Source organism: Sinocyclocheilus grahami, unplaced genomic scaffold (assembly GCF_001515645.1).
Source record: "Sinocyclocheilus grahami isolate Dianchi unplaced genomic scaffold, SAMN03320097.WGS_v1.1 scaffold991.1, whole genome shotgun sequence".
In the NCBI taxonomy this organism is placed as follows: Eukaryota; Metazoa; Chordata; class Actinopteri; order Cypriniformes; family Cyprinidae; genus Sinocyclocheilus; species Sinocyclocheilus grahami.
The window spans coordinates 290,859-312,484 of record NW_015506170.1 but is presented as its reverse complement, the minus strand read 5'-3'; the positions used below and the strand labels follow the sequence as shown (position 1 = coordinate 312,484).

The following is a 21,626-nucleotide window of genomic DNA, read 5'->3' as shown; positions in this document are numbered from 1 at the left end:
AAAAAACACTCCATATCACCAAAAGACAGCATGCTATATCAGGCCAAATACGATTATCCTTATTTCGATTATCAGAAAACATTGTTTGATGGACCAGTTCTCTAGTAAACAACAAAAACAGCAGCATTAGCCAGTGGATCATTAGCTGAGCAGCTAACTACAGCTAAATCAACTTTAACAGATATTATCGGATACTTATAACCATAGAAAACATGTTTACATATCAATCCAGCACACCGTACCTCATGTGCCTATTTAGGCTAAAATCTTCTCTTCACCTGAAGCCTTGGAGTTTCACTCTCTTTTCTCAAGCTCTCAAAAAAACAGCATCAGGCCAGCGCATATGCGCATGCGCGAAGCGGTCTGACATATGTCGGGATTTGTAGTTTTTAGATCGCGCTTATTGACAGGAACTACACCGTAGATACCCAAGCGACGCTTTCTGTTTGTTCCTAGAAACTCACCGCATAAATGTCACTGTCTTTTACCGGTGTACACCGGATCCTGGTGGGCACTTTACTTCAGATTACATTTAAAACATTTCATAGCTCTTAAATGAGAAAAACATGGCTGTTTTCAGTATAAGAATCAATCATAGGAGGCGATATGTTATTCTGTTTTTAAGTCTTGCGTGCTTTATTATATACCGACACTTCAGTTAAGGCAAAACTTTGCACTTATCTTGTGTCTTTAAATGTCTTTAATATTTATCTTTAATAATAAAATTTTTATATTTGAAATCTTTTGCATGCAGCTGCACAGAATCAATGCATAAAAAATAAATGCGTAATTCACTAGTCATCTCAGCATAAGCAGGGCTGTTTAATTATTTGGTTACACTGTATTTAAACGTGTCCTTGTTCCAGTGCATTTGTATGTTTAAATAGGCTACTAAGTAATATTAAATATCAACATGTACTTGCTATAGGGTTAGGGTGAGTATTAGGGTTTGGTTTATGAGCAGTTGATGTAACTGTGCATACTTTACTGTTACTATAGAAAGTATGCCTAGTATAATAACACTGTCCGGACACTTCAAACACTGTGAAATAAAATGTAACCAATATTGTAGAAGTGTATTTACAGGGAACATTTAGTTTTCACCTTCTCGTTGTAATTGTGCTTCTATGTACAAAAAAAATCAACTTATTTTTCCCTTAAAATGATACATTTTCTCAGTTTAAACATTTTATGTGTCATCTATGTTGTATTCTGAATAAAATATTGACATTTGAAACTTCCACATCATTGCATTCTGTTTTTATTCACAATTTGTACAGTGTCCCAACTTTTTTGGAATCGGGTTTGTATGTATGTAAAGCTTTATTAAAATGGCAAAGTAATTCACTGTACTTTACGAATTCCAACTTTTATGTATGTATTTTTGTTAAATGCTTTGAGCATTAAAATGGCATTAGTCAGTTTCAAAATAACTAACTTTGTTTTATGAATTCCAAATTGAAAATGTTTATTTGTTTACGTTAAATGCTTTAATTGTTAACATGGCAATAATTGATTTCAAAGTTATTAACAGTGCTTCTTTACTAATTCAACTTTCAAGTATTTGTTTGTTAAATATTTTAATTATTAAAATGGCAATCAATCTCAAAATAGTTAATTGTGCATCTTTATTTTGAGTTAATAATTTACTAATGAATCAATAACTTCAAAATCAATAACTGTGCTTCTTAGGAAATTCCAACTTTAAAGTATTTGTTTGTTAAATGATTTAACTAGCGAAATGTTAAATTTCCTGGGGACTCTTTTTTTTTTCTTTTTTTTTCGTGTGTTTGTGTGTTTCTCTCGTGTGTCTAGTGGTCCGACGGGAAAGATAAGGATATATCGATCAATGGGTCTGAGAGTGAACTCTTCCCAATTCACCCTGGGAGGAAAGCCGTTTCGTATTCTGGGGGGCTCTTTACACTACTTCCACCTGCCCAGAGCTTACTGGAAGGACCGGATGGTGAAAATTAAAACCTGTGGTCTCAACACTCTCACCATGTAGGTTTGAAATGGACAATCACAGTTAATGATATTGAGAATCATTCAGTAATAAGACTGTGTTTATCTTGCAGTGACGTGCCATGGTCTCTCCATCAAGCAGAGAAAGGAGAGCTACATTTCCAGGGAGGTCTTGATATAGAGTAAGAAATCCTCCCTATCTTTTCCCTAATTCCCACATGTGAGAACATTAGCGCTATGCGTGATCTGTGTATTTTGATCCTGGAAGGATCTCGCCTCTATTTAATGCTTTGTTGGACTTTCACTTACAGTAGTTAGACAAACATCTCAGAGAGCTCCTGTTGCTGGTTCTCTGACAATACTGTCGGTCTGCTGTTGTCAGGAGGGACTTAATTCTGGTTCTTGTTTCATCCTGGTCTGCATCATTATCTGGGCTCTGCACAGCACTGGGGATACATCATTAATGTAGATCCTCGCTCTTACAACACAACCCTCCAACTGTAGAATCAGACTAATATCATTGCAAAATTGAAAGAACTTTTAAAATCAGAGTGATGCCTTGTAAAGCTGGAAATGGTGCGATTGTGTGAAATTAAAAGGTCATGTGATCAGGTGGCTACAGAAAACAATTGTTTAATGCTTTAATTATTAAATTACAATAATTAATTTAACAATTAATTGTGCTCCTAGCCAACACTTTTTCACACCACTGTATATATACTATACACACACACACACACACAAACAAAGAAAAACAAGTAGATAGAATAGAAAAAATAGAAAGCTAGTTTTGTTTTTTGTATTTTTTAAATAAAGAATAAAAAATAAATAAAAAAGGTAAATATAGATAAAGTAGAATTAAAATAGAATAGAAAGTGTTAGAGTTAGAGGGTCAAATAAAGGTGGAACAGATGTATTTTTAGTCGTTTCTTGAAGATGGTTAAGGACTCAGCTGCTCGGATTGAGTTAGGCAGGTTATTCCACCAGGAGGGAACAGTTAATGAAAAAGTCAGTGAAAGTGATTTTGTGCCTCTTTTAGATGGCACAATAATACGCCATTCACTTACAGAACGCAAGCTTCTAGAGGGCACATAACTCTGAAGTAATGAATTTAGGTAAATGGGTGCAGAGCCAGTGGTGGTTTTGTAGACAAACATTAATGCCTTGAATTTAATGCGAGCAGCTACTGGTAGCCAGTGCAAATTGATGAACAGAGGTGTGACATGTGTTCTTTTCGGCTCATTAAAGATTAATCTTGCAGCGGCATTTTGGATTAATTGTAGAGGTTTGATAGAAGTGGCTGAAAGACCTGCCAAGAGAGCATTGAAATAGTCCAGCCTGGACAGAACAAGAGCTTGAACAAGGAGTTGTGTTGCATGTTCTGAAAGAAAGGGTCTGATCTTCCTGATGTTGTATAAAGCAAATCTGCAGGACCGGGCAGTTTTAGCAATGTGGTCTGAGAAATTCATCTTATCGTCAATCACAACTCCAAGATTTCTAGCTGTTTTTGAAGGAGTTATGGTTGATGAGCCTAACTGGATGGTGAAATTTTGATAAAGTGATGGGTTTGTTGAAACCACAAGCAGTTCTGTCTTAGCCAGGTTGAGTTGAAGGTGATGGTCCGTCATCCAACAAGAAATGTCCATTTCTTGTACATGTACTGAATATTATGTCCCCATGCAGGGTTGGAGGAAGAGTGTAGTCTTCATTAATGGCCAAAACATCGGACGGTACTGGGATGCTGGACCACAGCAAGCTCTGTTTCTACCAGGACCCTTCTTCAACAGTAGAATGAACCAGGTCAGTTTATATACATTTCCTATATAAATGTATGTTATATACATTTTATATAAATGTCCTTGATACCTAAGAACTGTTTTTGGTTATGTGTTTGAAGAATTAGTGCAAATATCAATGTTGAACCAGTGGGTTGAATAGAAATCAGTGCTTGAACCCATGTAATATTATTTATAATCTTAATAAATTATTTGGAATTTTAGTGGTGAAATTTGTTTCCATGACAACAAATCAACACAGATTCTGACCATTAACAAATTAAGACAAATTCTGAAAGATCTGTTTTTCTTTTATTCAACAGGTGATTGTATTTGAAGAAGCAGAAGCAGATTTTAAAATCCAGTTTGAAGATTCTCCTGATCTGGGAATGACAGTTGACATTTAATGAACAAAATAATAAAATGTTTTATATAAAACAACATAAGGCTAAAGACACTGTACCATAAAATACATGAACAATATCAAAGTGCCTGAACAAAAAATGAAATGAACAAAAAGTACTGTTGGATTGTTAAACCAATAATAGCACATTTGTATTAATAGCATTGCCATGATATTTCTAAAAACATTTAAACATTCAACTTTTTTTTTTTTTTAAGTGCAGTCTTGCTGGGGACTGTGCGTAATTGTGTGTTAAATTTGTGTTCAATGGAATATGTTGAGCTTGTTGAGATGACTGACTATAACTCGCCTCTGGCTTGCTTAGTTGGGGACACTTCATTTCCAGCGTTATCGTTGACATAATTGCAAAGATATTATTTAAACTGAGCTGGATGTTGACATCACTGAATTCAATGATGAACTGTCTTTAACTGAAAAATGAGTGTTTACTATTGTCATTTTGCATTATTGACACTATTTTCCTAATTAATGCTGTTCAGTTGCTTTGTCACAATCTGTATTGTTAAAAGCGCTATATAAATAAAGGTGACTTGACTTGACTTAACTCAGTTTAGGGTATGTTTGAATGACAGCTTCCTTTGTCATTTGCTAGCAAGAAACTTTTTGATTGTCTGCGAACTTGCCGAAATTGGTTATATTAGTGCAATCTTTTGTTTATTTTTTATATGAAACCTCAAATGTTGCACTGGCCCTTTAAGCAACAGGAAGTCAATTTACTGTTGACTGTAGATCCAGCATTATCATGTTGGTTTCCCTTTTTGCAAACACTGAAAACATTTTTATATATTACTGAAACTGTATTTATGATTTGAGATTTGTTCAAATGAAACTTGTAGCATTGTTTGTGCTACAGACATACAGATACCTCATACTATACAGTTTAATTGAAGAAGGGTGTGCCAATATCTTTTTAAACAATCAGACTTTTGCTTAAACTTCATCTGGCAGACAATAAAACAGGTTTAAAAAAATCCAACCTAAACCATATCTATGGTCAGAACATGATTGTGTGATTGTGAAAACACAAATCACAGGTCATACGATGTTGCTAAAAATAACATAATCTAAAAAATTTGATAAAATCTGGGGCCCCTTCCTTAGGTATCTTTTTAAGAGTTGAATGGATAGCTTCTCTGTTTTATTCCTTCACTCCATCTTTAACGTTTTGTTTGTTTGATTACGTATGTCTTTGTTTAAGGTGTATATTTTTAATTGTATCTGGTGCCTGTTCGTGGGGGTAGGTGGGGGGTCTCTTGTTTTTTGTTTCCTTTTTTTGAGTTTGTGTATAGTATATTTTTTGTATACATTTTGTAAGACTTTTATTTGTTTTATGTTTATATAAAAACTGTTATAAATAAAATTATTAAAAAAAAACATGCATCGACTCATCAAGACTGCAAACCGGGGCCAAAATCTGGGCAAAATTCCTGTAGTGTATTCCAGCCTAAGTCATTTATACTTTAGTGTGTCTCCGATAGTTTACATTCAGTGCAATAAACAATACGTTTTATTACTTCTGTTCCAGGGTTTAAAAACATCATGAAAGTAGTTCATCATACTTCCATGCTGCCACTCGTGAATCCCTTTTTTCCTTCATTTACAAGCAAGGGTCTTTCTGTCCGGGTATGCCAAACCAGTATCTGAAAAAGACGAAGAACACATTTTTCTGTTTACTTTGACAAGCCTTTTCATTTCCAGCCAGGTTATGAAGATTCAGATTCACGACTGACCTTTGTGCAGTTGGCGGCTTTGGGTTCCAGGTCACTGAGGGTGACCAGGCCCTGTAGCAGACTACTTTCCTGGTATCCACCTTTAACCCCTTTTAACTTAAAGCAGGCTTGAGGTTTGCTGAGGATGAGCTGAAGGTTCACGGCAAACCCGGCCATGTCAATGGCAAAAGGTCGTCGAGGGTCAAACACCGTCTTCCAGCCGAACACTTTGCCTTGAGAGTTGATTTTGGGCGATTCATACAAGAGACCTCCAGTGAAGGCGACAGGCCAGACTGACACTTTAAGAGTCCAACGCATCTGCGGTATGAGGAAGAATGAATCGGTTAATGGTAAGGACATTATGAATGGTGGACCAAATGGACCATACCTCCTCAAACAGCTCCAAGCTGTAAGTATTATCATCATCTGCAAAATACACGACTCCTTTATGACTGGAGTTTGGATTGATGTGTTCCCTGAGCCAGCGCAGAGCCAGGTTCCTCTGCATGGTGCCTCGTGGGAAACGTACATTTCTGGGCTTCTTTTGTGTCTTGAGATTCTCAGGCGTCTCTACGTTCAAGTGGGTGTAATTCAGTCCCGTGTTCTCTAGCAATCTGGACACCAGCGCTGTCCTCTGCACTGAGTCCTCCACCACCAGCCAATGAAGGTTGGGGACGTGCAGGAGGGTGTTAGTGAGCCGGGTCAACTCAGCCTTCTGGACGGGTCTACCGTACGTTGGCGTTATTACGTGAAGAGTTGGCAATGTGTCAGACCAGGGTGGAGGGCGCTGGTGGACATACTTCATCCCTGTAAAAAATTATATGATGAAAAAGCCATGACAACTTATGTTTTTAAGTTACTTTAACTCATAAAAATTATTTAAGCAATTTCAACTTTTTTAATAAGTTATACTAGATTCAACTTGATTTTTTAAATCAGTTTAATGTTACTGAAATTCAAAGAGCCCAATTTAGTTCAGTGAATTTAACATTTTAAGTTGTCTTTTTGGTACGAACCGGCCAAATCTCTGAACATGGATTCATGAGCAGGAGTCAAATTTGTACATGAAAAAATATATATTCAGCAAATCTAGACATAGACTCATGTTTGAAACGTGAGATATCGGAGTGCAACATTAAACAAGGAGACACAGGCAGACTATACAGCGAACTAACTAAATCGCGGATGAATTTCAGACGAACAACTCATGAACTTGAGGAAGCTAGCCTGTCCGTTGGGCTGCCGCGAAGAAGCATATTCAACATGGATGAGGGAATGCTTGTGTAACATCATTTTTGGGAGATTATTGTTCATTTTAGCAGAATATAGCAGAATTAGTTATGTTCTGTCATTGTTTTCGAGTTACCTTTCAAGTTTTGAGCTTGTTCATGCTACAATGTTAACTCTAGCGTGAACACAACATACATGCGTCTTGATACTCTTATGAGCGTGTGTGGCAGATCAATATTTTTAGAAAATAAAGCGGTAAAATTTGTTTTTTGCACAAACAAAGCATGTGCATTGCTTCATAAAATTGAGGTTAAACCACAGGAGTCACATGGATTACTTTAATGATGTCTTTCCTACCGTTCTGGACCTTGAATGTTTTAGTTGCGTTGCTGCCAATGGGGGAACAAAAAGCCCTCGGATTTCATCAAAAATATTTTTGCTTGTGTACTGAAGATGAACAAAGGTCTTACAGGTGTGGAACAACATGAGAGTGAGTAATTAATGACAGAATTTTCATTTATGGGTGAACTATCCGTTTAACAGGCCAAACCACACTGACCAGTGGATCTGCATCTCCAATCACAGAGAAAGCGTTTCCTCGCTCCTACATCTTCCACCCTTGCTTGTGTTCCTTGCTTGTGTACTGAAGATGAACAAAAGTCTTATGGGTTTGAAATTATATGAGGGTGAGTAATTGATGACAGAATTTTCATTTTTGGTTGAATAAACCCTTTATGACATTGTATATGTATTTACAGTTTTTGTTTTGTCTGTTGCCACCTCATCTAAAGCCTCTTTGGTGAGCTTTACTGGCCCCAGTTCTGTTATCTGTCCATCAAAAAAATATATTTTTGCAAGAGTTTAGAGTAGGGACAAACAAAATATCAGTACCATATTGATTTTTGTGCATATTGGATATTAATAAAGAAGACCCCAGATAAAAAGGGAGTAAGCCGGAGGAAGAGAGAGAGGATAGTAATAAAGAACTGTAAGAGTATTGTTTTTTTTTTATTTTGTGGCTCATCCAGTGTCATAGTACACATAATTTGCCATTCTTGCACAATAGTGGAGTTTTATACTGAAGTGCAAAGCACGTGAGTGCACTATATCAAGAAGTGAACAAAATTGTGAGTGTGATGTACTTTAAAGTGCATACTTGCAAATTCCAAAATTATATAAAAAACATGTTTCATAAAATTATATATTGCACTAATGTTTGTGAGCTAATCTTTTAAATGTGAGTGCATAGCTACAACTGTACCAAGAATATCACCCATAAAAACATTTATTGAATGGAGATGGTGATCAGATACATTCTTTTTGGGAGAATTTAAGTTGTTATTTATCTCCTTTTATAAAATGTAATTTAGACTTGAGAGGCAGTGAAAGTGTAGGTCTCATTTCTTGGTTTCATGTTGAAAAGGTGTTTGTGGTGAATGTTTAGATCTGGTGACATTCTTTAGCCCACAAGCAGCAACATCATGGCCTGTTGTGGGAAAATACTCACCCTCATATGAAAGTTGATGTATTTCACATATTTCCAATATTTGTATGGGACGTACATGTTTAAAAAGTTGTTAAGTATTAGCTTATCATTTTTATGTTGAAATTTTATGCATTCAATTTTTACGTTTTTCATAATCTGCCTGTAAAAGTTTGTATCTCGGGATACGTCGCCCTTTTAGGGGTATATCAAGATATTTTTTACAATATAGACTGGTATAGACTTTAGACTTTAGCCTATTTCACAAAATCAGTTCGATACTTCAAACTCTTAAATGATAATTTATTGTCAATCATTTAGTTAGCAATAATGAATTTATTTTTACGTCCACAATACATGGATTTTTTTTCAGGCATGTGTATATACGCACACGTATGTACATGTACATGTATGAAATAAGATACTCAACAAAAGCACATATGCAAACTTATGTAAGAAATTTACAAAATATAGTTTGCATATGGGTTTTTATTTAGTATTGTATTTCATACATTAGATTTGTATGACTCATATTTGCAATTTCAGTGATTATTGAGAAATAGACAAATAAACCTTCCTCAAAAGCCTGTTGTGTCATATTTGACATTTACTTTTTAAAATGAAAAAAAAAAATGCAAACATTTTTTAACATAAAAAATATATATATATATACATAATCAAGAAAATCCAAGCTGGTTCAGCCCAGTACATGTACATCTTAAATTATTACTAATAATATCAAAGTTATTCTTTCATTTACATTATAAAAATCATGAAAGATTTCACAGCAAAAATACTTTACTTAAAAGAACAAAACCATAAACTATCAATCAGGGGGTGGAAGGTACGACGTAGATTGTGTACAACAGGTTTATCAGCACAGTTTTGATCATGTTCATAATTTATAGGCCCAAGAAATTTGCATATCAAATATGATACAGAGGGCACTCCACCCCTGACTCTTGCCACTCTCACAGACTACATTTCCCATAATCCTTTACCGGACTCTTCACTGATTGCCTTCACCTGTGTCTTGTTACCTCATCAGTCTCACCCTATTTAAAGCCTGGTTTGTCACTCACACTCTGCTCAGTATTGTTAGCCTGTAGTATTCCTGTGTCTTTCTGTGTTTCCTAGTTCCTTGTTTCCTAGTTCTAGTGATGGGAAACCGAGGCTTTCATGAAATTGTGCCGAAAAATGGTTCATTACTTGAAGCTTTTTAACACCGTGCACATTAGCGACATCTGGTGGTCAGACTCGGTTTCTCCAGCCTATGTAACGAAACATCGCGGAGCAGAAGATGGTTTGAAAAAGTTTTTAATCTGCCAATTCGTGTCATGCGTAGTCCGGTCAGTGGATTCACATATTGATCAATGATATAAAATATACACGTGTGTGATTATAATTAATAAACTGACGTGAGTAGTAGAAAAAATATTTTGGGTGAGCTGTTCGGGGTCTCTGAGACCCCAGCTAGAACATGATAAAATGCAATAAAGTGTGATGTGCATTCAGTTTCTGTCTGGTGTTGAGGTTATTCTAAACTATTCTATTGAATCCCAAATAAGTACACACACACACACAACCAAGTCAATGTAAAGTCAAACACACGAGACATGCGAAGTGCCGATTTTTTTCAAACCAGCTGTCCCAACCTTCTGTTATGGCATGACGTTCGAAGCTTCAAACGTCATCAATCACGTGGTATTGTCAATCTTGATACAAGCATCGGCACAGTGTGTGATACAATAGTGCTTTGAAAACTGCGTCGGAGCCTCGGTATCAATCGTCCCATCACTACCTAGTTCATTGTTTTCCTGCCTTGTCTCTTGACCTTGGACTGTTCCTTGTTCTCTGATTGTTTGCTGCCTGCCCTGACCATCGCCTGTTATTGGATTACTCTTTTGTCTCGCCCTGGATTATACCTGTTTGCTGTTGCTTGACCCTGCCTGTTTTGACCACGATTCTAATAACGCCTGCACTTGAATCCACTACTGCGTTGTCACGCCTCCACGTTACAGAATACTGAGCCATAACCGGATCCAGCGGCTTTATCTAGCGTCCCAGGCTTATCATGGACACAAACATCAAGTTAGGACATCAGGGAAAACATCAGGGAACGCGTTCACTCGAGGACCGTATTTAAGATTTTCTGAACATTCTCTCTGATCTCCCGGACTCTATGCACCTCACACCAAGCTCCGGTGGCCGCGTGGCCAGTGATTATGGTCGCCACTCCTGTGCTCTCAGCACTCCCCAGTCCATCACACCAGAGCCTCTACACAAGAGTCAACCCAGAGTCTTGTCCCGTCATGGCCACCGTTCCAGAGTCTCGCCCCGTCATGGCTGCCGTTTCAGAGTCTCGTCCCGTCATGGCCGCCGTTCCAGAGTTTCTTCAAGTCATGTAGACCATGCAAAGTGCCTTAAGGTCAGTCCCAAGGCGTCCTAGACTGGCCTCCAGTGTGGAGGATCCACTGCTGGTTTCGGCCAGAGCAGCAGGCATCCCAAGGGCCTCAGCACTGGTCTTAAATAGGAGCGCAATAATTCTGACTAAAATATAAATTTTGCTGAAATATTTGTAACCCTGGACAACAAAACCAGTCATAAGGGTCAATTTTTCAATGGTCTGAAAGCTGAATAGATAAGCTTTCCTTTGATGTATGGTTTGTTAGGATAGGACAATATTTGGCTGAGATACAACTATAAGGATCCACCCGCCAGCCCAAAAAGCGGAATCCAGCAGCCTGGTCGAAGGTTTAATGCGTATCCGGTCTTTTACTTGCGCTTCTGAATTTATCAGGACTTAGTTTCAATTTTGTCTAGCTCCGTGTTCAATCTGACTCCAATTTCACGTGATCAGTTTTTAATTAGAAATATTGCTTTGAAATATTGCCTAACTTTAATGATCACAAATATTAATTTAGATATTCGATTATTCCTGACTCACTATACTTTCACTTATCCATTCACTGGGGACCTAATGTCTCTTTTAAGTCTCACGCTGGCCTTACGTGGATCTTACGATCACAAACTCGCCAGTCTGATGCTAGTCAGAGGGTGTAGGTAGACTAATACCTATTTTGCCTGCCGCCTACTGCTTGCTTATTACAAAAAGTGTAATTCACTTAGTCCTTTCCCGTACAACTTGCTAACATCGGCGATAGACAGAAATCAGAAGGTCTCCGATGACGTGCCTACTGCTCCTATCATTCACAAGCCTTCAGTTTGACCTATCCTTGCCATAGATTTGCGGTAACAAAAGCCTCCTCACAGTTTACTAGTCATAATGATTTTAGGAGAGTTCAGAATAAATCAAATATAACCATTTATTATTAGTCAGGTAAATATGTATTATGCCAATTACATAGGCAATTCAAAGATATCAAATCAATACAAGACATCAAATTCTCAAAGACAAATCTAAGAGTAAGATACATACCTGACTTTTAGAAAAATACATAGTGTGAATTGCGTGGACACCTTCACACTACGGGCTTTCTGGCTACAGAATCGCCAAGACTGATTTGCAACATTCCCTTAAATACTACCAGAACAAAAACAAAGAAATATTTAAATCAGTTGTAAAAACAAAAAAGACCTTTTGGTCTTTTAGGTTCCCGTGCTCCAGGGTTGCACCTGGCTGGAGGTAGATAAACATTCCCACAGGCCTAAAGGGGGACACACCCCCTCCTCAGCAGAACATAATTCTGCAAAGGTTTTGAATCTTTCTCATAATATAAATGACTACTGTGAAATTGAAACCAATTTACCAATCGCACAAAGACCTTTAAAATGACACCAAACATGAAAAGTTTACGATCATGAATCCTGAAGATATAGTAAATGTTTTATGTGAGCATAGCAACTTGAGTTCTTGGCATTTCTCTGTCAACCTTTAGTGACCTGGACCATGTGCCCTGGGGGGAAGGATGGGTGACGGGACTGAAGAGTAGATGGTCTTTCTTCCAGATCTTCCTATCTTGATCAAAGCCCGTTGTTTCTGAGTGTTTGGCTTTACGAGGAGATCAAAGCCCAGTGTTTTGTGGCATGGCATTTGCATTGCGAGAGTGTTTGGCTTCACGAATAATTTATTTTATAAGGAAATAATTTCACTCCTTTCACAACTATTTGAAAATCTGGAATCTGAGGGTGCAAAAAAAACTAAATATTGAGAAAAGCGCCTTTAAAGTTGTCCAAAAGAAGTTCTTAGCAATGCATATTACTAATCAAAAATTAAGTTTAACTACGGTAAAAAAATTACAAAATATCTTCATGGAACATGATCTTTACTTAATATCCAAATGATTTTTGGCATAAAAGAAAAATCAATAATTTTGACCCATACAATGTATTTTTGGCTATTGCTACAAATATACACCAGCGACTTAAGACTGGCTTTGTCGTCCAGGGTCACATTTGTAGTTGGACAATAAATGTCACATGTAGAATTTTAAACCTACAAGTCTATTTTTATGATAGCACTGACTGTAAAGTGACTGTATTGGGGTAATCAAATTCAAAATAGCCTAACACAACTGTGCTTTTGTTCTCATTTATTTAAATTTTTACGTTTAGTGAATTTAACTTCCACTTTAAAAGCCTTATTTTTGTTTTTAGATTGCAATGTTACAATGTTAGAATGAAATGTGGTTTTAACACTTTTTTGCACATTATATAAATGCTTACATGGTTACATTCACTTTATTTGTTTTCATAGCCTTTGCTTTAATATGTATTGTTTTGTTGGACAACATTGGGCGGTAAGTGAAATATGTATATTTATGTATTATAATTTTTTAAATACAACTACAAAAACGAAAAAAAAAAAAAAGTGATATACCGTATATCGCAAATCGGCCAAAAAATACAGAGATATGAATTTTTGCCCATATTGCCCAGCCCTATTTGACCCTGCCTGTTTTGACGACGATTCTAATGAAGCCTGCACTTGGATCCACTACTGCGTTGTCACGCCTCCACGTTACAGTAAGCTACTATATTCATAAATAGATTATAATCATTGTTTAACACACTATTACAACAAATGTTTACTGTAAGTTACAAGATTATTATTATTATTATTTTTTTTAAATGCAGCTTAAATGTTGTAGCATGCATTGTCAAACAAGTATTCTGTTATCAATCAATTTAAACCTGGGGCATACAAACATAAAAATCCAAAATGTCCTAATAAGATGGGAAATAGCAATAAATTAATTTCCTGATGTCTCTTTATGGTCTTGCCCTTTTTAGGGTTAATTTCTTAGTTTTGCATTGCAAATTTCTCATTCACAAGAACTTATTTCTCAACACACTGCCTAGATTTAATGTCTTTCTTGCTGAAAATTCAAACACGAAAAATCGCTTAAATTCATAAATAGAAAGAATAATGCATTTCTTAGGAATTCTGATATCTTATTTTTACATATTGAGCTTTCCTTCGTTTACCTTTTTGTATTTTCTTTCCTTTCTCTTTATATTCCTCATATTTCAAATAGCCACAGTACTGTTTCTTCTTTGCAACTTTGCAATGAAACATATGCAGCTTATATCAATCACAAAGCCATGCCACCATGTCGCAACCAGATAAGCAACTGGATGTGCCACAACATCTAACAACATGGGCCAGTGGCACCAAAAAGATGGCATTTCACTAGACGCGTACATTCTCCTGTAGCATTTAAAAGTTAAGAATGATGTTAGTATTTACCTTTAGGAACTGGAATCAACGGGTAGCCAGCACGCTGGTGCCAAAATGTGATCAGTAAAGTCCACTGTAATAAAATAAAAAAGAGTGCTAAGATGTCCCTTCTTTTCAGCATGTCTTATCTGTGAAAAAAAAAAAAAGTAAAATGTTTTACATTTCAATGAACACTGGTAAAATGAAGCGTTTTACTAGCGGCTTAATTAACTCGCTCAAAGATATATAAGATCAATCAGATGAAGAAAATGCATAAACGTATTACAACGTATCTACACAAAGTGATGCGAATGTGCAAGTGAACTTTAACCTAGATATTAAAATCCTCATTCCCTTGTAAAACATTAACAATGATTAACTAATAAATCATAAAATACTCCACAATATTGTACTGCAATAGTAGGCCTACTCATTTAATAATAATTCTATTTTTTCAGGAGATCGGGTTTTCAAAGAGGTTTTTTTTCATACATGCAAAATAATATGTGTGAATACTCTGTTAAATTGTAGTTTAGTTTTAATTCTGGTAAACTAAAATGGCGTTGAGTAATATTCAGTGGCATTTTAGTAAGAGTAAAAATGACTAAAATTAATAAACATGACATGATGAAAATATTTAAAGGATATTTTCAAACGCTATGACTAAAAACAATGTGAAAATTAACACTAGAACTGGTCTGAGGGTCTAGGTTTTAATTTGATATTATATATTTAGATAATTTAACTTTAATTAAAAAATGTATACACTTTGTTAAAAGACAGTTTTGTGTATATATGTATAGCCTAACAAGGTGCTGTTTGTTTTGTATTTATTCGTTGCACCCTCTTCTGGACTGTTGATTGAAAAAACTGGTGTACCCTGAAATAATATGTCTGTAGAATTCAAATATAATTCGGAATTTCAAAATACTTCATTTTAAAAAATCTATTTTTTTTTTTTTTATTCCTGTTGAAAGCCTTACAGCCCTTTCCTTTACAGTGGTGCACATTCACCCCTAGAATAGTTTACCAAAATGTTTAATATATGTTTAGGACTACACTACAACAACTACAACGTAGTTGAACTCATTTATTTTGATTTAGTTGATTATTTTCACGCATTATATTTAAATATAGGCTTATATTATTTATTTCATTTATCTTACTCTTTTATATTTATAATTTTTATTTGTTTTTCAGTTGAATATTTAAAGTTCAAAGAAATCCAGTTAAAAAGACAAGTTTTTTTTTTTTTTAAGTTGCAGCATGATTTATAGCATTTGAACTAAGATGAACTAAGTCAGGCTCTTCTTGAAAAAGTGTCTGAAAAAAATTAGATTCTCTGCAGCTCCTTTTCCCAAGAAAATAGGTCAGCATACGCTTTAAAAGGATAGTCTACCCATAAAATAAAATTCTGTATTTTATATTCCACAGAAGAAGAAGAAGAAATACTCATGTTAAATGTGCTCACCTGTGTATATCCCTCTCTCATCATAACCCTGCAGCAGTCAATGTCTGCATAACTCCATCAGGATCTGCCATAATTGAGACACATAATCACATTTAGATTCAGATATCATGAACAGTAATCATTTCATGTGAAATTTCAAATATTGAAAAATAACTACTGAAATATTTTGCAGTGGTTCTCAATTCCAGTCCTCGCGTACCACCGCTCTGCATATTTTGCATATATCTCTTATTTAACATACCTGGGCCTGTATTCACAAAACATCTTAAAGGTGCTGTATGTAGGATTGACACCGAGTGGTTGAACTAGGTATTGCAGTCCAAATTAAAAATATTGGAAAGGGTTTTTTCACCGGGGCCCGGCCCCCTCCTCCTCAGACTTGACACACACGCAGGTTGCCAGATAAATAATAATAATGATAATAATGTTATATATATAATAACATCACAATCAAATGAAGGGATTTGTGGAAACTGTGGTTCCTAATTATTGTGATCCAACATTTGCCTCGCATTTCAGGATGAAAAGACAAACATTTCAGGTGAAGGATAATCCACTTCTTACCTCCGAGACTGTGTTATGATCTATACGACCTTATTTTTATTGTGAGTATTAGGCTTATCATTATTGCTGATCACTGTTGTTGTGCTATGTTATTGTAATATTTACCATTATATCATCAGAGGAGTATAGAAAAGTTTATGAAATTGTCACTCCATAATACAATTGCAAAATATATAAATATGTATAGTATTTTTGTTACATTAATCAGTGTCTAGCACACCTTCCTAAGGAAAGGATATGGACCAGAAGACATTGCAATTACTAAATGATATTTAGACAGACTTAAAGAAGTTCCAGATCTATACTTGTGCTCTTATTATTTCAGTTATTTTGCCTTTAATGTAAATAAACATGTGCAAACAATATACTTGCTCTTGTGAATTTAGGATGTTAATTACATTGTGCCAGCTGTCTCTTTAATACCGCGTGGTTTATATACATGTTGCTGCTGATTGGGCTGACATTTTTGACACACCCTCCAAACAAGAGAAAATGTATCTCAAACCCCGTTGCACACCGTTTCCAGGAAACATGTCGTTAAAACCGGAAACCGTAGCAAAACGGTGCACACCGGTTTGAGCTTGAACTTGCCCCTGACTTCTGGAAGTGGAACAGATACCTATGAGATCAAAGGCGGATATCGCGTTATTCTCAGTCACGTGCTGTGTTAAACATGATATAATTTCAGTTATGTTTCTTTTACATGAAAATAAATATGATGAACAAGACACTTAAAGTGCTTGCTATTTAATTCCATACGAAAGGCGTATTTATACAAACATGTATTTTAGATTTTTATAGAAATATGACAACAATCACATATCTCACACAGAGATCGCACTGCTTATAGTGTTTGGGAATATTAACGCATAATTTAAATACATAATCACATGAAATCATATCATCAATTTTAGAAGAGAACACAGCATCACGGTTGTCTGAACCAATGAGCATTATTCTGTAGAAATATGACAACAATCACATATCTCACACAGAGATCGCACTGCTTATAGTGTTTGGGAATATTAACGCATAATTTAAATACATAATCACATGAAATCATATCATCAATTTTAGAAGAGAACACAGCATCACGGTTGTCTGAACCAATGAGCATTATTCTGAGTCGTTTCCCATCATGCTTTTGATCAGAGCAGTCGGTGGAGAGCAACTGCGCTCGACTGCACAATCCGACACAGCCGCCTCGCCGGAGAAGTATGGCAAGCCATTTTAGTTTAAAATAATCCCAGTGTTACTCGTTGTAATTGCATTTTTACTAGTAACAATTCAATTAGCGAGCTCTCTAATTCAGTTCTTACTAGTAACAATTATGATTAGAGAACTCTCTAATTCAATTATTACTAGTAAGAATTCCAATTACAGAGCTCTCTAATTCAATTGTTACTAGTAAAAATTGCATTAAAGAGCTTTGTAATTGTAATTGTTACTAGTCAGAATTTAACTGTAGAGCTCTCTAATTTAATTCTTCCGGACTCCTGGGTGACAGACCAGCCTGGATGAGTGACCCCACTGGATTACTTCCGATTGTAGTTTGGTTGGAACAAATAGACTGCCCGCCGGAACCCCCCTTGGCACTGGGTTTTTAAGTAAAGCCTCCTCTACTCGTCTTTCGATGCCCCAGGAGAGGGATCCCACCACCACCTCCTTGGGCAAAATGGTGTCAACTGATTCCTCATCCCCAGGGGCCTCGAACAGACGAGAAAGTGCATCGGGCTTGACGTTTTTGGACCCGGGCCTGAAAGACAGGGTGAAATTGAATCGGCCAAAGAAGAGGGCCCAGCGAGCCTGTCGGGAGCTCAGCCTCCTGGCTGAACGGACATATTCGAGTTTGGCACAAACGCGATTCATTCACTTGGTGAGCATAACCGGTTTTACAGCTCTGTGACACAACCCGTCAAAAGGCTTTTATAAATGCCACAGAATAAGCTTTAAAAGTTCTCAGAGGTGCAACAGCGCGTTCATATATATGTTTTCGATGTAGAGTGCAAATGGCTGTGCATTTATTTGTGTTTTAACTCGATGTGGGCGAAGAGTCTCCCCTCTTCCCCCTCCTCCGCTCCGCTCCGCACCACGCCCACTTTTTTAGCATTTTTAAAACTGGTGAGAACTAACCAGTGCTGAAACAGGGGGTTTCATGACCCTTTAAAGGAGTCATATGATGCTGCTAAAAATAACATTATTTTGTGTATTTGGTGTAATGAAATGTGTTTATGCGGTTTAAGGTTCAAAAAACACATTATTTTCCACATACTGTACATTATTGTTTCTCCTCTATGCCTTTATTCCTCTTTATTTCTGAAACGCGTCGATTTTTACAAAGCTCATCGGTTTGAAAAGCGAGGTGTGCTCTGATTGGCCAGCTATCCAGTGTGTTGTGATTGGCCGAATACCTCAAGCGTGTGACGAAAATGTTACGCCCCTTACCATATTGTGATGCCCTGTCCGGCCGGAGCATAACATAAAACCATGTCTGCATTTGTGATCGGAGAAATGACAAACAACAAGTGCTACTCTACACTGCCCAAAAAACTCGCGTTTGAATCGTCAGTGGCAAATTCTTTTTAATATAAAAAACGTACTTACAGTCTGTGAGTCAGAACAGCCGGCATTGTAGTCTACTCTCCCAGGATCAGGAAACAGTCCTCCATAAAATGCGCTGGACACATCTGAATATTTGGGGTGAACTGTTCTGGGACAGTGTTGTAAATACAACTTAACCACTGATTTCTACAACTTAACCGTGTCCTCTTTTGGAAGGCCAAACAAAGTAGTTTCGCTTTCACAACAAAAAAGCGTCACACACCGCGGCCTTGAGTGAGCGGAGGCCGGAGGCCTAGAGTGAGCCACGGCCTAGAGTATGCGGAGGCCGGCTTGAGTGAGCAGAGGTGGTAGGTGTGTTAGGTAGGCGTGGTTGACTCAGCTTTTATAAAGAATATCTCTTTGGATTTGAGACTTTAGACTTTTATTCCAAAACACGGTGTCAATTTTAACACTACTAAAGATCATATGGTCTCAATCTATCTAGTGTAAAAAGTACACTGTACATAGTGTTGAATTTCCAGTGTTAATATAGCACCTTGCAGTGTAGAAAAATTACACTGCGAATGTTACACTTGCTATTGTTGTTCAAGTTTTACACTATGGGGTATTTAACACCCCTGGGCCCGTATTCACAAAACATTTTATCTTACCACTAAATAGCAGTAAAAGTTTTTAGTTAAGAATTTTCTCTTAAAACCTATTCACAAAGCTGCTGAGACAAACTTTTTCTAAGGAATGGAGGGAAGTCTTAAGCTAAGAGTAAGGGCGGGGTTGACCTCATTGTTATGGATGATGTCAGCATACTTACTAACTGCACACAGTGATTGGCTGATAGGGGAGGGGTCTCTGTCAGAGATTTATTCAGAGAAATATTGTAGAGCACAATATTATGTTGCCATATTCAAATAACATTTACATTTGGTCATTTAGCAGACGCTTTTATCCAAAGCGACTTAAAAATGAGGACAAATAAAGGTTTTAAAATAAAAATGTTAATTGCCACATTCAAATAAAGATTTTAAAATGCAGGCTAAGTGTCACTAATTAAACAAGTATATATTGAGCTAATTGTCAGCCTCTTATATGTATGCTTCTCGTAAATAATTAGTCAATATAAAAATATAAAAAGCCTTTTAATTAACAGAGTAGAATAATCATGGCTGATATAAGACATGCAAACATAAAAGAAAACCAAACTGGACGCGAGAATAGCTATATATTAAGGATATAATCAAAGATTTGGAGTTGGGATAACCTCCAAACCAAAGGCGATACCTTTTTAAAAGCTCATTATCATCAAATGTTTCTAAAATGTTTTTGTTCCGGGGCAAATTGCTGGAAACAGCCATTTTAGAATAGTTCAGATTTGGTCTTAGTGACTTAGGAGTCCTCTTCACTACTCCTAACGTTCCACAGATTTAGGAGCTAGTTTTAATGCTAAAACGCTTTGTGAAATACTCTTAGAACAAAAATTTTGGAGTCCTAAATTTAGGACTGATACGCCCATTATTTTTAAGATTTTCTCCTAAATTGGCGAGTTATAAGCTACTTTTAGCCTTAAGATGTTTTGTGAATACGGGCCCTGGTGTTGTTTTAATTCCTTTAAGTGTTATTAATAAAGTATTCTTTTCTGTGCTAAAAAACCCCCCACTATTATATGGTGTACAAGATTAGACATAAAATCAAGAGTCTGCCGTCTCACTAAATGAGGACATAAATACATGAACTCATGAGCATTTTACAGTTTCATTTGAGTAAAACTAGCCTCATGTCTCACAGATATTTAAAGGTATTCACGGCAACCCGTCAAAATAAAAGTTCGGTTTAACTTGAAGACACTGTGCCAAAGATACTGTTCAGTAGAGTGTACATAATATTACTAATACTATTAGTGCTACTACTAAAATTATAAAACTTTAATTTTTAAGGAATAATCACAACATTTCTTCCATGTTTTATAGCTAATTTTAATAAATGTTTTAATAAAGTAAATATTTGAATAGTAAATCCCCTTTGTCAAAAAATAAAGTTTGATTAATTTTCAATAATTAAAAGATGAATGAAATGAATGTATTATGCCTTCATTTGATAACCAGAAAAATTTAAATATACAACTCAGAATTTATGAGGGGGAAAAAACATTTCATAAGGCTATTTTAAGAATAAATTTGAAGTTATTTTTATGCATTCAAATGATCAGACATGCTAAAACAGAGAATTTGGTAACAATAAAACATATGGTGAGAAAAAATAAAACATTTCATAGGGCCCTAAGCATGCAGTTTTTTTAACTTTTTTAATAAATTGATGTGAAATTGTACAAGTTTCATGATTTTAATTAATTAGACATGCTTTTTGATTAATAACATTTAGTTTAACCATTAAAAAGGAGTCCAGAAAAAGCAAAATCCAGACAAATTAAAACGTAAAAAGCTGAATTTGGAAAAAAACATAAAGCAGAGTTTGGGAAAAAATAAAACAGATTTCATACGGCCCTACACAGGTGAGCACACTCCCACCAGCGGACAGAGAGCATGCGTCCGAAAATATGTTGCGTCAAATATGGGTCAACTAACCCTTTAACTTTTTGCAGATTTAAATATTATAAAATAATTCGTAAATTCCAAGTGTGAACACAGGCAGATATTGTGTGGCCGACCTAGTGACACTTCCATTTTCATATTCATTTGTGTGTTTTAAAAATTGTTCTGCACATAGAATAACAAATGACACAGACTCAAAGTTCTAGCTTCATCTTCAGTATTC

At 36.1% G+C, this 21,626-nt stretch overlaps 2 protein-coding genes across 2 annotated transcripts in view; both read right to left on the bottom strand.

Annotated features, from left to right (window-relative positions):
• Positions 1–348, bottom strand: part of LOC107565276 (etoposide-induced protein 2.4 homolog) — a 2,700-nt gene extending 2,352 nt beyond the window's left edge. The window contains exon 1 of the mRNA XM_016250498.1: positions 243–348. The gene's annotated coding sequence lies outside the window, so the exon portion shown is untranslated. The remainder of the gene's footprint in view (positions 1–242) is intronic.
• A 5,244-nt stretch (positions 349–5,592) lies between these two features.
• Positions 5,593–21,626, bottom strand: LOC107565262 (galactosylgalactosylxylosylprotein 3-beta-glucuronosyltransferase 1-like). Its single transcript, XM_016250483.1, has 6 exons — positions 21,598–21,626; positions 15,735–15,798; positions 14,294–14,412; positions 6,259–6,677; positions 5,892–6,188; positions 5,593–5,801 (listed from the first exon to the last, which is right to left on the bottom strand). Exons 3-6 carry the CDS (start codon positions 14,403–14,405, stop codon positions 5,715–5,717), a joined length of 915 nt encoding a protein of 304 aa, XP_016105969.1. The 5' UTR covers positions 14,406–14,412; positions 15,735–15,798; positions 21,598–21,626; the 3' UTR covers positions 5,593–5,714.